The sequence below is a fragment of the Poecilia reticulata genome, linkage group LG16, assembly GCF_000633615.1.
Source record: "Poecilia reticulata strain Guanapo linkage group LG16, Guppy_female_1.0+MT, whole genome shotgun sequence".
Taxonomy (NCBI): domain Eukaryota; kingdom Metazoa; phylum Chordata; class Actinopteri; order Cyprinodontiformes; family Poeciliidae; genus Poecilia; species Poecilia reticulata.
This window is the reverse complement of record NC_024346.1, coordinates 9155047-9171805: the sequence shown is the minus strand read 5'-3', so window position 1 is coordinate 9171805 and position 16759 is coordinate 9155047. Positions and strand designations below refer to the sequence as shown.

Below are 16759 nucleotides of genomic sequence, written 5' to 3'. Positions count from 1 at the left end.
ACCACATGAATTCATAATGTTTTATCAGCTTTAACCTCTTAACTCTCAACCACAGACTCTTCTCTGTGCCCTCGTTCGGCCTCAGCCAGTCCCCTCACCCTGTGCGCCCACCAGCCACACCAACGCTGCTCTGACCGCTGGAGGGTGACGTCTAGCACGCCGGACATCACTCAGCGGCAGCACAGACGAAGCTCCACGCCTGTAAGTTAAAAGCAGTGGATACATTTTACTAGACCTGATAAATGAATAATAGGTGAAATTGAAACTACCAAGAACTTTGTCAGGATTTTTGTTTCTGAAGTGCTTTGCTAAATCGAACATCTTCAGCATTTGCTTTGATGGGACTCAGTTAATCAAGTGCTGACAGAACATGAAACGGTTTCCTATTACTTTGAACTTCATAAATTGTATGAGTGTTTCAACTCCTCTAGAGGCGCCTCAGTTCTTTATGAGCAGCTGTTGAGAGGATTTTTGAGAACAAAGACCAGGTGATGTTTTTTTTTTGTTTTTTTTGCAGCAGACAATAACAGCGTCTGGTTTCTTGTGATTAACATTTTGCATGCAGGGGCCCTTAAAAAGGGTTTAGATTTTTCTTTAATTAGCTATACAAACACTCTCATGTCTGTTTTAGAGATGCAGCTGACATAAAATCCCAGAAAGTTGACAAGTGATGAGTATCTAGAGTCGATTTTAGTCGGGGAAGCTGATGAATGTAGTTGGAAAAGCGTCGATCGTGGCTTAGATCCAGTATTTGGGATTTTTAACACACTTTGAATTAAAATGTATCCTAACCTGCAAACTGTTTTTTCTAAACTTTTCAGCTTTATTTCTATAATTAAAAAAAAGCATTTTAAGCAAAACTAATGCTAATTTTGGTTAACAATCTTTTTATTTCAGATGGATAAAAACAAGAAGGAAAAAAGAGACAAAGAACGGGAGAATGAGAAGGAGAAAAAGGCCATCAGTAAAGAGAAGGTGCTGAAGAAGAGACAATCCCTTCCCAGCATGAGACACAGACCTGATCCAAGGCATGTGATGTATTTGTAATATTCTCAGCTTAAAATCTGTGGTTATGACTGTTGAAATAGAATATTTCTTCATAATATTCACATTCAGAGATTCCTCTCTAATTCCCAGACCACACAATAGGTCACTTCTATAATGGATGGATGTGTGAAAGGGGAAAATAAATCAAGTTCCTTGAGGTGCAGGCTTGGAGGGGGAAAACATTTTAAAGACAGGAATGGTTCACTTCCAAGTGTTTGTGGGGGCAGCGCCTGTTTATTTTGCAGTGAGACTGCAATTATTCAGAATCATTTTATCTAAACAAGCTATTATGTGTTTTGCAATCATTTCCTTCATGTTTCATATTTTCCCCCTCATCTCTGTCTTCCAGTCCAAGTCCTTTATCTAGACAGCGACCAGCATCCCCGGCCACACTCAAGGGCAGAAATGCCTCTCCAAGCCCCGCTGCCTCCCCGAAGCCCCCATCAACCCGTGACAGCCCAGCCACTCCTAAAGCCCGGCCGAAACGAGCCAGCACCCCGGCCAGGATAGACCACCGGACCGCTTCCCCTGCTCCACTGGAGCGAGTGAAGGAGCCCCGCAGGCCCGCCACTCCAGAGAGACGGAGGAGTGAGTAACTAAAACTGGAAAAATGCTGCATTACTTAAGATAGTGGTTCAGTATGTGCTTCTCTAACTGGAGCTTATATGAATTAAATGCTTATTGAGAGTCATGCATGGAAGTAGATACAAACATGGTTATAGATGGGTTTGATTTTTCTTCAGATTGAAGTGTAAACTGGAGTGAAATGTTTCAGACTATATTATTGCAGTACAGGTGCATCTCGATAAATCATATAATCAAAAAGTACATTTCAGTAACTCGATATACTCAATATATGATTGAAATAAATTAACCTCTTAATGACATCCATTCTGTGTATTGAGAGGAAGAAGTGTTCTACATTAAATACTTTTTGTCAAACTTAGCTACATCTTAGTATAATTCACAAATAACATTCCTATGGTATCCGCTAAGCTAGTTTTATCAGCTGATGGTGATGTTGCTGGATAGTTTTCTCAGAAGAAAGCATTTGGATCTGGGAATGGCATCCCACCAAGCATTTTAATTTAGCATTTCAGACCTGGATAAGTACAGAGAAAATGTGCATGAACAGAATTTATTTAAATAATTGCCTTAAACTCTCTTCTCTTGTGCCTCGGTCTATGTCTGTATCTCAAAGAACAATAGAATAAATATAAAAGGCCTGTGTAATGTTTTTAATGAGCAATAAGTATCAACAGCCATCTGTCATATCTGAAGGTGCAGTAAGTACAGGCAGACTCTGCTGATTAACTAGGCCATTTAGTCCAGTTTTATGCTAGAATTGCTTTTGTTTTGGAGAAAAAGTAGCTGGAAATATCCAAATATTGGCACCCAGTTAAAACTGATGGCTCCCGATACTTGTGTTTCAGGTTCTCCTGTGGCTCCTGCCATCACAGTTTCTTCTGCTGCTTCCACGCCTCAAACTCCAAGCATCCCCAGTCTCGCTCCCACTCCTTCCCAGCCCGAGCCAGCGGCTCCAACCCCGTCTGCCCGCGCTGTGTCGCCTTCACCCTCTCCGTCAGCCAAGCCCATGGCCGGCACCAACAACCCCGAGGAGGCGGCCCGCATCCTGGCAGAAAAACGTCGCCAGGCCCGGGAGCAGAGAGAGAGGGAGGAGCAAGAGCGGCGCGAACAAGAGGAGAAGGAGAGGTCAGTCGGTCTGGGGAGACTAGATGCACAAATGGAAAGCTGCTGGTTTGATTTATAGAATGGAAGTAAGCTTTTACTTTTGTTGTTGTTGGTTTTTATTTTATTTTTTTTAGGGATTTGACACATCTATCAAATACGTACTTTGAAATGCATTGCAACCAAATTGCCTTTAGAAGACGCATAATTAGTCAACACATTCCACCTGTGTGGTATTTAATGCCAATATAACCCTGCAAAAACACAAAATCTTACCAAGTATTCTTGGTCTAATTTTTAGTGCAAATATCTTATTACACGTGAAATAACGTACAACTAACTTACAGCTAACTCTTCAGGAAGAAATATGAGCTTATTTTAAGTCAGAATTTCCTGAATGTTGATTAAAAACTAATCAATATTCAGATTATTTCCCTTATAACAAGACTTTTTTTTCCCCCATGTCACAAGTAAAATAATCTGCCAAGAGAGTTGGTTCTTCTTCATCAATATTATTAAATGATTGACTTGACACATGCTTCTGCATTTTGCTGAAAAGTTACTTGTAAGTGCTTAGATATTTGCACTTGAAACCAGACCAAAAATACTTGGTAAGATATTGCTTTTGCAGTGTCTATTAGCCATATGCTCCCCAAGTCGGACCTTTTGGAAAAGACTGTGAAGAAGACAATGTTGAAACAATAAGATCAAAGTCTTGTTTTCTATTTCTACATGTAATATAAAAGTAGAATTTGCACTAATCAGAAAAGGCATAAAAATATAACTTTTTGGTTCAAGTGCAAAACTAATAAACCAGAAACACTGCAAATCACTCGGAACACATTGTCCTCATAGTGGTTCATGATAGTGGCATCACTGTGATGTGGGAATGTTTTTATTTCAGCAGCAACAGAAAAGACTACAACATAATTTGGTTAGAATATATTTGTGTTGGGACAGCCTAGTCAAATCACAGATCTAAGGTAATTTTACTGATTCAGACAAAATTCCAAATTTGTATCTCTGAAACTGATTTAAAGCTTCCATGTGGATCAGTCAGAGTTGTGATCAAACACATTTAAGAGGGAAAGTCCTGATGTAATTTGAAGTCATGTTTTGTCCTCATATGATCCAGGATCCTGAGAGAGGAGCGAATTGCAAGAGAGGCAGAGGAGAGACAGCGCAGGGAAGAGGAGGCGAGAGCCATGGCCGAGGAGCAGCGGAGGAGGGACGAAGAGAAGCGGCTGCAGGAGGAGAAGGAGGCTGAGGACAAAGCCAAGGCTGAGCAGGAGGAGAACCTGCACTTACAGAAACAGGTCATTTGGATAAACCGGTCAGAACGACACAGCTGGAGTTTGTGTGGATGAAACTAGAGAGGAAGTGGGTTCAGCTAGAAACAAACTGAAATCAACCAGAAAATGCGCTTAATTTGTTTTATATTTGTAGACACATAACATAATACTGTGGTGTCAGAAGCTCTAACACTTTACTGCCCTCTTGTGGTCATTCCCAGATGTCTTTTTGTGGTCAAACCTATTCCAGCATCTCAAACACAAAGAGCCCATTGTTTTGATGACTTCTTTATTTTTTTTTCTTTTTTCTTTTTCTTTGACTGTATTGTCCTCATGAGGACAGGAAAAGTCCAAAAAGGATCTTTTTTTTTTTTTTTTTTTTTCAATGTGCAGGAAAATATCCCGTTTGTGGTTGTAAACAGTAACAGCAGGGAACAACCACACCCCTGTTACGTTAAGAAAAAAAAAAGCCATGCTTTTTTGGCTGCAGTGTTTTTCCCCCCTTCATTTGCCTGCAAAGAAGTTGTGGTTGGATTTTCATGTGTTTGTGTTTCAGAAAGAAGAGGCTGAGGCGAGAGCCCGGGAGGAGGCGGAGAAGCAGCGTCTCGAACGGGAGAAACACTTCCAGAAGGAGGAGCAGGAGAGGCTGGAGAGGAAAAAGGTAGGGCTGTACATCTGCTCTCCCACCGCTGTTTTCTCCACTGGAGTGTAACTCGAGTTCAAACAAGATATTCACCATTACGGCTTTAAAGGGAAGCATGCATCCAAATCCACTATTCATTGAAACAAAAGATACTACAAGTTAAGAAACAAATTGGCTGATGCAAAATCTCCTTCACTCCCCCATGAGTGGTGCAATTATATTCTGGGTTATGTTTGCTCTGAGGTCTGGCCTCTGACACAACAAAAATCAGGCTGGAAAGCCGAGTCCCTGAAACCAATACGAATGATGTTTTTGGCTTATCCTGGAGGGGCTGTCTGCATGCCATGATTTAATAGGCCTTGGAGTGCCTCTGTATTTTAGAGTGCGTGTCTATATATAAGTCCTAATATTGGCAGGCTAGCTGCCCCAATCTTATCTGAGCGGATTTGTGAAGATCTTTGCACATGTATAATGATACTTCTGTGACCTTTATGTTCATGCTCAGTAGCCCTAGGTCAGCCGTAAGATCACAAGGGGAGGGGACAGAATGGTAACTAAAGTGAAGCACTTGGGGAGAACAACCACAAATCTGAGGTGAAAAATGTTTTCTAACCTGTTCACAAATCGACAAAAGCATTTTTAATCAAACCCCAGTGCAGCAAACTGCCTTTCAGAAAGCACCAATTTACTTTATAGAGCCCACCTGTGTGCAATACAACCCCACTTCTGATCCAAGAGGTTTTTAGTGAACATAAGTGATCAAACAACCTCTTGAAGAACAAAGGAACACACCAGAATGGTCATAAATAAAGCAGAGTGTGTTTCCAGCTTTAAAGATTTTTACTGGACACTTTTTCATTTAAACTTAAAAATTTAGAAGATGTGGCACAACTTCAAACCTACGTAGATGTGGATTTTCCAAAATTGAAAAACTGGCAAAGGAAAACATTAATTAAAACAACCATGAGGCCCATGGCGGTTTTGAAAAGCTGCAGAGATCTTTAACTAAGGAAGGAGAATGCCGACTGTTAGTAATGCACTCTAATAATGTTGCTTTTATGGAAGAGTGCCAAGAGAGGAGCCGTTTTAGAGAAAAAGGTATAAGAATCTTTCTTATAGCTTTCAACATGTCATATAGGAAGCACATCCGACATGTGAAATAACTCAAATTGATTTAAAATGGGACAATGTACAACATACATCAACCACTGAAGGAGAGATGTACTGTACGAGGTTATAGCTACAAATGCTGATTTTCCATCTATAGTCCCCAAAACATACAGTAATATTAAATCCAACATGTAAATATAGAAAACATGAGTATAAATAAAAACAATCACATTGTTCAGACCACAAAGAGAACAATAAAAAACAAAAAATGAAATGACTACAGGGTAAATACCAGCATTTATAAGGCTCTCTGCTCAAAGAAAAACATAATTTTAGTCCCATGGAAATGACAAAAGGTCAGATTTGTGTGGATAAGAACCAACACTGCTCATTACCCTAAACATTGAATAGAATAAAGGATCAAACAAGTGACCTTAATGTCCGCATTTATGGTCTGACTATAGAAGCGTGACATATCCCATCCATGTTCGAACCTGGAGAAACCCTTTGGGTGAGAACGGTAAACGTCTTCAAGAAACAGAAATCCAATCTCGTTTTTACGTTTAAAAATTTTGAAGTTCTTAAATTAATTGAAAAAAATCTGATTGTGATGTGAAAAATGTGCTAAAGCTTGAAATGTATCCATACTGTTGCGAAGCAAAATGATATACCTTATATGAACGTATCTTAATACATTCGTTGAAAGCAAGAACGTGTGTGTTTTTTTTGTTTGTTTTTTATTATGCGACTCCTTTTGTTTGGTCTTAATAGTTCATCCTCCATTATTATCTCAAAAGAGCTTTGTAAGCATGCTGCCTCTTCCCGGCAGACATAGTTCTGCCAGGCGTCACTAAATCAGCAGGACTGAGCCCACAGGAACATCTCATTCTGCACAACAAAGATGCTGTTCTTATCCGCTCCGTTTAGACCGGGTTATTACCCCTGGGGGTTCACACAGCAGCATCAGCAACTTACTGGGACAACAGAAATCTACAGTGTGGAAGCACGTTTTGCAGCTAAACCAGATACCAAAGCTATGAGTGTCTGAGCTGTGGGTGAAATAATCCCGGATCTTAAAAATGCCTCTCTTTTATGAGCGGCAGCTGCAGTTATGGTGTAACCGCGTCGGATGAAGGTCAGATCTTGTGTCTAACTTCAGTGCATATATACGTGAAAAGCAGAGGGGTTTAATTTTTATTAAAGCACTTCACTGCTCAGCTGTGCAAAATTCAACCAATACCTGTTTTATTTTTTTTTGCTAATTACACAAGTTACACTTCATCACTCAAAACCGTGTGACAATAATAGGACAGTCTATTAATAAGTTGTCTTATTAATAACTAGTTCAGTATTAAAGTTACAAAATAGAGAAATATTATGACATAGAAAGAATAAATAGAAAATGAAACATGAGACTGAAATTGTAAATTAAACGGTCTGAAGCTCTGATTGGCTGAGTTTTGCCAAACCAAGTACTAGAAACTAAAGTAGTAACCGTCATCAGACTCTGGGTATTTATTCACACAAAACCCTGAAACAAAAATGCATAACGGTAATTTCTTTTAAACAAGAAAAGCAACAGTTTTGCCTCTACCGAAGTAACATAACGGTAACACGGTTATAAAATTAGACATAGAAAATGTTACTTTATTGCCCAAGTATAATTGTAGAACACAGTTTTCTAGCTTCCAGGCTGTTTTTGTACTTTGCTGTCATTCTGTTCAGAGTGCAGCAGCCAATTTTGTAAGTTCTTTAAAGCAGAAAAGCAAAATTACTCATGTGTTGCTCCTGTTGAAATAACATCATATTGACTATTCTAAAATTAGCTGTAAATGTTACTTTGATGCCTCGCTATAAATGTAGAACACACAAAGTTTACTAGCTTTCAAGCTGTTTTGTATTACGTTGTCATTCTTTTGGTCAGAGTGAAGCAGCCAGTTTTATATGTTCTGTTCTTTAAAGCAGAAAAGCAACAATTATTCTTGTTTTGCTCCTGCTGACGTAACATCATGTTGACTTTTCCAAAATTATCCTTAAAAAAGTTACTTTGATGCAGAAGCATAAATGCAAAATAAACACAAAGTTTAGTAGCTTTCAATCCACTTTTGTACCATTTTGTCATTCTTCTGTTCAAAGTGTAGCAGCCAATACTGTAAGCATTTTTGACATTTTAAATGTCAAACAAGCATAACCAGCATTCAAAATCTTTAACAATGTAGTCACTGTAGCTAAACAAATCATATTTAGGACTGCATTGGGAAAGAAGCTCGTAGTGCAGCTTCCTGTTATAATGAATGGCAAATTTGTCATTTGTATTATTTGTTGCACTATTTCTGGATTTGTAATATTGGAGAATTGTAGTACTGTTCAGAGAGAACAGTCTTCATGTACTTGTGATATTTTTTATAATGTTCAAAAACTTTATTACTATTTGATAGGTTAAAGCAATTTTTGGTCTTATTACATTTAAAATGGCACTATATATATATATATATATATATATATATATATATTTTTTTTTTAATCAGTTGCTAGAGTGGCATACAAATAAGCTGATATTAGCTGGTTTAATAGTCATTCTACTCCGTTAGACGACCTGCTGTGGAAACAGTTTCACTGTAAAACAGTGACGGGTGGCACTCTTTTTGTTTCCATGCCATGATTGTCTGAGAGTTTTACTACCAGACTTTCTTCCAAACAGTTGAATTTGCCTTTTTGTTTTTTTTAAGCTAAGGAAATGTGTAAGCACTTTGTTTCAACCAGTTGACCAGCCAGAAAAAACTAAACTCATCACTTAGGCACCTTATCAGAATGACAGGAAATCTTTGCTAGTGTTGATTATTAACCGACACTTGCCTACATCAGACTATTCATAGAACTGAAACTGGTATCCCAGCTATACAAGGACAACTATTTCTATACTGTAATGCATTGCTAAAATGCAAAACATTGCATATTAGAGAATTCCAGTACTGCTCAGTAATTCTGCAAATTAAAAATATGGATCAAAATAAAAAATTTTCCCTCTGCTTATTCCTTCTGTTTTGTTCTTTTGCTTTTTTGTCAGCGTCTGGAAGAGATCATGAAGAGGACACGCAAGACCGATGGGGGTGAAAAGGTAGATGTAAACCTTTACTTTTTTACTAAAACAAGAAGCAAAACCCTTTTCTGTCCAGTAAGTGACCAAGTTCCTCCTTAACCTTTACAGAAAGAGACTAAATCCGCTACGGTCGCTTTCTCCAATGACTTGCAGGGAGAGACCAGCAAAGGTAAGCAGAACATTGAATTGGATTCCTCTGACTTTTAAAGACGGTCATTAATCAATTAAAATAAAACATCGTTTCCCCAGCAACCTTTAATTTGATGAAAATGATCCTTTTGGACGTAACTTTAAGACAAAGAGTTAAAATTAAAGTGAAGACTTCAGGATGGTTTTCAGAGTCCACTAAAAGATGTTTACGACCTCAATTAATAAACTGTAATAAAAAGTTATCTGACTCATCTTGTTGCAAGTTAACTGATTTGATTTATTTATTTTTTATTAAACCCTTGAACAAATGTTCCGTTCCAATTTGTGCGGCACTAAACAAAAGCAGAAATATCTGCTGCATCTTCAGTCTGTTCTCCCATCTGAGTCAGATTCACCGTGAAGCTTGTCGTATTAAAGGGTTTTTAGATGATATCTCTGCCTCATATCCTGTGCAGCTGCAGTCGAGCTTGTTTTACCCGGCACAATGGGACCCATGTGTGCTCACTGCTTGTTGAATCCCTTAGCCTGAGGGATGGGAGGAAGAATGGGCTAATGGCAACAACCTGCCACAGTTTTACACCTATTTTTGATGCATGACACTTTGGTGTCAACCCGGATCTAAGGGGTTAAAAAAAAATTGTTTTTGATAAATGTTATCTGAAAGTAAAATCAGCAGCTTCTGTTATGTAACAATTGAGTTTGAGTTCTCAGAGAGAGGCTGCTGGTTCCAGTCTTTGTCTGAATGAGGAAATCGTTAGCCAGGGGCTGATGTGGTTGGAGGTCTGGCAAGCAGGGATCCGCTTTAATCAGGGTCGGCTGGCGCTTCGTGTTAGCCACAACCAAATGCTTAAGAAGCTCAGATTGGGGGGTCCCCGAGTCCTTACAAAAGATGCCTGAACAAAGTCAGACCTTTCATTCTTTACTGATGTTTGTAATGGTATTTGTTCTGAAGTTTTATAATTATCAGTAAATTAGAATACCATTGAGTATAGTTCAGAAATGAAAACGGTTTAATTCATATCATGATATATTTCAAGATATTCAATTAATTTTGATGCTGATGGGGGGGGAGAAAAACTTCTGTTTTTTCAATTAATCAAAATATTACAACAGAGTAATAAAGATTTTAAAAACTTTATTTTAAAAACTTTATTTTAAAAACGTTATGGGCTACACACAATCATTTACGCGACAGCTCATTCTACAGTTGTCCAATAGACTGCTATAAAAGGTCGTGACTAAAAACATGGCTGCTCAATGCCCCACCCAAGCATATTAACGGAAAGTTGAGCAGAAGGAAAAAGTGTGGTAGGAAAAAGCTTTACCAGGTGTGGGATGAGGCTGTTGTGCAGGCTTTTACTGCACTTAATGCAGAAATGGTGAAGGCTGCTAAATCATCCTGGACGTCCTAAACGCTTCAGCAGAACCACAGGCTGATTCTTTACTTATCTGATATATTAATATAATTTTATGAAACACAGATTGTCCCTTTTTATAAGCTGTCAGCCATAGTCATCTAAATTACTTGAAATATATATTTCAACTTGTGTAGATGTACCTTTATAGTGGAAATTTATGATGTACTATAAAATCATTTGTAAAAAATTTTTACTGCAAATTATTAAACCATTTTTGTCATTTTGCTTCTGTAGCTTGTACGAAAACAATGTCACACAGTCTCAGAAGAACATTGAGTAAAAGAAGCCGCAGGAACCAAAATAACAGCGCAGCTTGAAATGAATCTATAATCTGTTTTATGTTGAACTTTGGTAGAAAATGTGGGTCAGCTGTAACGCTACTGTTTACTTTGTGTCACTTTAGTATCTGCTGACAATCAGGCGAAACTGGAGGAGAGCCTGCTGCCCAACAACAAGGCAGAGAATGGACAGAGTAACTTCAAAGAAAGGTAAGGTGGAACATTACTACCAAACACTTGCAGGAAACGGAAAGCCACAAGGATCAGGATGTCAGTAAAAAGTGTTAATAGTTGAAGAATGAACTGATTTCTTCATTTTCTTCAGCAACGGCAAAATGACTCACTCTGATCTGAGTCATGTTGGCCAACCGAGCTGTTCTCCATGTTTCCCTCTCCATAGCCTCTCAGTGGTTAATGGGCTCCAGCCGGCGAGGCATGAGAACGGTCTGTCCTCTAAAGGAGACGCTGGCCACTTCGAAGACTTCATCCACCTCACAAACCAGGACAACGCGTCCAACGGAGCCCGGGACAATTCTGAGACCGGCACGCCCGCTGAGCCCATCCTCGCTTTCGAAAGCGAGGAGTCCTTCATGAAGAAAGCAGGCCCCATGAAGCCGCAGCACGTCGCAGGTACACAGTGTGGAAAACCTTTTACGGCGCACAGAGAAGAGCTGAAAACAAAAGTATGCTAAAATGAACAGGTGACGTAGTTTTTAAAGCCTGGATTTTTTATTTTTTTAATTGGCACCACTTTGGAAAGAAAAATCATCTTGTGAGTTGAGCACGGTGGAGGCGGTGTGATGATGTGGAACAGCATCTCCCTCACTGCTCATCAGTGAAAGCAGTCTCCAATATATAAATGTTTGACAGGATTCAGTAGTTCGCTCTTTCTACAGGATATTTTGTGCAACGTAGAATTCAATTGTTCTAGAAAACCCATTGCTCCTTGGCTGATGTGCATTAGAAGTAGACAAAGCTCGCTTTGTCTTTAAATATGGGTGAACTACTGTCCCTGCAGTGAAGCTGCTCTCAATCAAACATGCAGTTCATCACCCCAGTGAAAGCGAGAAGCCCCCCGAGAACAGGAAGGTGCGGCACAAAGAGTTCACTTACACTAAAAAAAGGTGGAGATGGGATATGGAAGCAGTGCTGAAGGAAAAGTCGAAGAGCAGCGGGGGTATCTTTATCCTGTTGACAGCTTTTATTCACCAGCTCGACTGACTCGGACCGGGGCCCAGAGAGGAATTCTGGAGGCGACGAGGAGCCCCGATCCACAAGTGCTGCGCCGCCGGGGGTTAGAAACACGACTCCGCAGCAATTAAGCACCATGCAATGCCTGCACTCATTTCCCTCCCAGCAGCAACGTCAGCAGCCTTCCCCCCCATAAATCTGCTGGATTTTAACTCTCACCTGTTACCAAAGTACGAGCCAGAAATCATAATTGGTTAGCCTGGAAAATGGATCATGACTTTCTTTGGTACCATGTCGATCGGTTTCCTTTCTCTCATTCTCAGTCCCGCATATCTCTTTCTGTTAACGCAGTCATAAAACCTAAACATATTTGGCTTCTCGTCTTCACTCGTAAATCTGGATATGTGAGATGACTGTCTTAGCAGGACTAATACACCAGGCGGATCTAAAGTCACAATGTAACGCCACACGGGGGCAGTTTATATTCAGACCTGAACTTAAGGTGAAGGCTTAAACCTGACCAGAGCTTGACCCCACGTCTTAAATATCTCTAAAACAATGTGTCCTGCGTTTCACTTGTTGGCTGCTTTTCTTTGTAATGTGTCTAAGTTTGGAGCCTTGCTGCCTTTTCATTTGATCCTTGTAAACAAGACAGTAAAGATTTATTGGGAACCTGGCCCCTGCGGCATGGTTAGCATCCTTTTGCAGTTAGTATTGTCAACGGGTCAGAGGTTTGTGCACCACATCGTTACCCTGTTCAGTGATACCAGCCCGTTTTAGGCTACAGATTGGAATCTGTACTATGTTACTATGATGATTAAAAAGTTGCGTCTTAATGGACGCAAGTATCGTCAAAAAATATAATCATTCATTTTAGTAGGTTAAAAAGTGAAACGTATTCATTAGACATAGAGTTGAATATCTCAAGCAGCAATTTCTGTTAATTTTAAAGAGTTAGGAGAAGATTTACAAGCTGAGAGCTGAAGTCAGTGCAAAACTGTTGGATTCTTTGTAAAGTTACTCCAGAGATCATCTTAACTTGGATAAAATCCTTAAAACCCTTTTGAAGTCGTGTTTATCTGGGATGATTCTCCACTTTTTTTCTACTTTTTCCTTCCACTTACCTTTCCACTAAAATGCTTTGATTCAACTGTCCTCAACTTGAGCCGACAGGCCTTAGCAACACCGTGACATGATCTCATAATCTTTCTGAAGTAAAAAATATTTTACTTACTTTTGAAATAATCTAAATTAAACTATTTTAGACTTTTAGTTGTACTCTATAATCTTAAAAAATAAGACAAACACTTGAAATATGTCACTATGTGCTGAATCTTAAGGAGTTTCATATTTGAATCGAAAAGCTGAAACTAACTTTCCCATGATATCTTATTTTTTATATGCACCTGGTATTTATTGAATAGCTTTTTTTTTTTTTTTTTATCTTTTAACCTTTCCTTTCTGTGCCTCTCTTCCAGAGGTCCTGTGACTTCCTCCTGTTGGAGTCATCATGTCGCCTTACATTGTCCTGAACTCTGCCAACGCTCGCACAGCGAGCCCTGTGACCTGTGCCAATCATCAATCTTCATCCAGCTCTTAAACGTAAACATGCCTCTGTGAAGATGAAGGTTACCACAGACGATGACCCATCCGGGGAACAAAGATGACACGGGATGAAGCATCACATGACGCATCAGATCTTCATGCCACCGATTCAGGACTCTTCAACACTCAGCATCATCCTTCCAGCTGACTAATTATTTCACAGAATAATGTTTTATTTGTTCGCTAGATATTTAACTGAAAGAAGTATATAAAGGACTGGCCACGTCTTTGTGAATACTGTACATGAACTTTGTGTCAGAGGAAGGAGGAACCACACAGGATTTTAAAGCTCTACAAAAGGGAGTCTCATCAAAACCCAGCTGTTCTGCAGCCTGGTTTGTATAAAGCTACATGTAACGGTTTTGTAAAGTTAAATAGGAAAAACATTTTCAAGCGCAAGCTGACGAGAAATTGCTTCTCGCTGTCTACTAGCTTTGAATGATTGTATGCAAACTCTGGATGTACTAATGAAATATCCATCTCTGTTGCTGTAAAACAAAGTTGTGTTCCTACAGAAGGAGTTTCTCCTGTAGTTTTTTTTTGTCCTCCCACACTTGTTCAAGCATGACGGTTTTCTCTCACTTGCATCGAGATTCACTGAACTTGTAGGTGTTTTTGAAAAGCTGTAAACGCTCTGATTTTGCTGTGTTGTAAGGTCAGTGGGAGTATCCGAAGTCTTAATAAAGACGGGCAGTCTAATCTGGAGTCTCATCTTTCTTTTCTGCTATTTTTCTGGTTGACTATTAAATTTACAACAAAAATAAAATGAGCCCTCATCTGCATCCAAAATGGATCCTAAACTCCATCCATTTATCTTCTGCTTAGGCAGCGGAGAAGCCTGGATTTCACTCTCCCCAGCCGCTTGGACATGACGGGATTGAAGGAAGCAAGATGATGAAGCACATGTGGAAACAAAAATCAAGATTTGAAAAATGTTGCGAAGGAACCCAGAAGTTTAATATGTCAATCTGATTCTGAGAGGACAAAGGGAAAACCGAAGGCAATATTATTGAAAAGATTCAGTAATTTATGACTTAAGTAAAACATTATTATATTCCATGTATGATCTTGTCATTAAAAAGACAGCTGATTGGTCAGCTGTTCAGCAGACAGTCCACTGGGACCATCCACAATGAAATGAAATACTCCACTAATCCCTGTTGCCCGTTTAACTTTTTTCTGTCAAGCTTTTTCCTCCCATTCAACTTTTCCTTAATGATTCAAAACAGCACTCTGAACAGCCATTATGCTCGTGAATGACCTTTTGTGGCTCATTCTCCACTTTTGTAGAATATAACGTGACATTTCCATATTTGTAAGATTTGGTTTTAGGTGTTGAAACCACCTTCCAAAACCAAGGCCAGAACATTTGAGTAAGACTTGCCTCATTACCGTCACAGCCAAGATCCAAGCTAATTTGAGTTCAAGCTAAAAGCTTAAATTGTAAGAGTTGTAATTACAAAATAATAAATTATCCCAAATTACGGACTAGATCTCAAACAGCGCATGAGATTAAACAGTTTGACGTTTTTCCCCATTTAGATATTTTTTGTGTCGGAAAAACTGGAATTTCTCCACATAGTTTATAAATAAGGGAGATTGATGTCTGATGACTAACAATCTCAACTGGGTTGGTGGCCTGGAAAGTTTGAGCTTTATTCTAAAATATGCTTTTGATGCCTAAGGGATTAGTTGCGTGAACTAAAAATATACTGATGTTGCTTGTCTCTAAAATTGAGCGATTTGGAAAACAAGCTGACATTGATCATGTGTTACCAATTTGACAGAGGTATTGGTGTACTTTGGTCTATTTCTGATCAGTGAGCAGTTTGCATTTGAAGTGTTTCCACTTGGGAATCTTGCCCGCCACACAAAACCAAATGCTGTTAAACTTCATGAACATTGCAAGTGCGTTGGCTCAGCTGTCCAGTTCGCTTTGGGTCTCCTTTTACAAAATCTTCACGGGGGGCGGGGGAATGCAACGCCGCGGCTCTGCCCTTCCCATTCCACTTTATTTTTGTGGCCACTGGCAAGCCTGGCACAAAGCTTCCAGCCTGCTAGACAGCTGACGACATGATTTATGTTCCCCTTCATGCGATCGCAAACACGTCCCACACTGATAATCATGTAGAACTCGCGTGATTTGAATGTCTTAAAGCGGCTGTGAAATATCACCGTGGTGTTGCCCCCTCGAACAGAGGACCAAAGCTTGTTCACAGTTTGTCGTGTGAGGATGGTGCCTTAACTCCTTGTTCAATGCCTTGATAAAATATTCATATCCCTGGGACATTTTCCAAGTCAAAAACTTCACATTCCTGGGATTTGAGTTCGTAGACAAACACAAAGTGGTGCACAATATGTGGTTTTAAAATGCCAGAGTAAATAAAAATCCGGAAACTATGGCATTCATTTCTTTTTGGCGCCCCAGGAAAATACTTTTATAGATCCACATGTCGCTGCTATGAAAACTGCAAGTTTGTTGGTTTATGTCATTCTTCTATACGAAGTAGATCAGGCTCAGTCAAGTTGGATGGAGAGTGTCTGTGAATATCATGCCACATTGAGTTGGTTTTCAAACTGGACATTGAATGTTTTAGAGCAGGGGTGTCCAGAGTCGGTCCTTGAGGGCCGGCATCCTGCATGTTGTAGTTATCTCCCTGGTTTAACGCACCTGGATCAAATGATGGCTCATTACAGACCTAAGGAGAACATTGACATGCTGAAAAGATTACTACCACCACGGGGAGAACTAAAACATGCAGGATGCCGGCCCTCGAAGACCGACTTTGGACACCCCTGTTTAGTAGAACTACATTCCTGTAATAGATTGGTCGCTGGTATGTTTAGGGCTGTTTTCCTGCTAGATGGTGAAACTTCTCTTTGTTTCCTCAGTCTTTTCCTTTTTTTTCCTGCATTGTGCCACATTTAGCTCCATCCAACTCTGATCAGCTCCTTTTGTTTTCCTTTCTCATTTGATGTGAACATCAGTTGATATTACAAATAAAACTGAAAATGTATAAGAAAAATGCAATGAACGTAACGAATAATATGTTTTTATTTCGTCTGTTCTTCCACATTTGCTTTGTTGCCTTCATGGCTTGTGCCAAATTTTAAAATTCTTGCCCTTCAAAAATAGCCTTTTTCCTGCCACTCCTTCCAAAAGGTCATATTTGTTATGAGCAGCTTTGAGCTTTCTTCTCGACAGAACCTCCCAGCTAAGTTGTTGATCTTCACAG

General features: G+C 39.5%; 1 protein-coding gene across 4 annotated transcripts in view; it reads left to right on the top strand.

Moving 5' to 3' along the window:
* Positions 1-14223, top strand: part of map7d1a (MAP7 domain containing 1a) — a 43548-nt gene extending 29325 nt beyond the window's left edge. For all 4 annotated transcript variants that reach the window (XM_008431103.2, XM_008431101.2, XM_008431102.2 and 1 more), the window contains 11 exons: positions 56-201; positions 898-1028; positions 1397-1635; positions 2481-2760; positions 3872-4052; positions 4585-4689; positions 8849-8899; positions 8990-9050; positions 10853-10937; positions 11128-11357; positions 13397-14223. In XM_008431103.2, coding sequence (XP_008429325.1) covers positions 56-201; positions 898-1028; positions 1397-1635; positions 2481-2760; positions 3872-4052; positions 4585-4689; positions 8849-8899; positions 8990-9050; positions 10853-10937; positions 11128-11357; positions 13397-13407 — 1520 coding nt within the window. In that variant the 3' untranslated portion in view covers positions 13408-14223. The remainder of the gene's footprint in view (positions 1-55; positions 202-897; positions 1029-1396; positions 1636-2480; positions 2761-3871; positions 4053-4584; positions 4690-8848; positions 8900-8989; positions 9051-10852; positions 10938-11127; positions 11358-13396) is intronic.
* The last annotated feature ends 2536 nt before the right edge of the window (positions 14224-16759 follow it).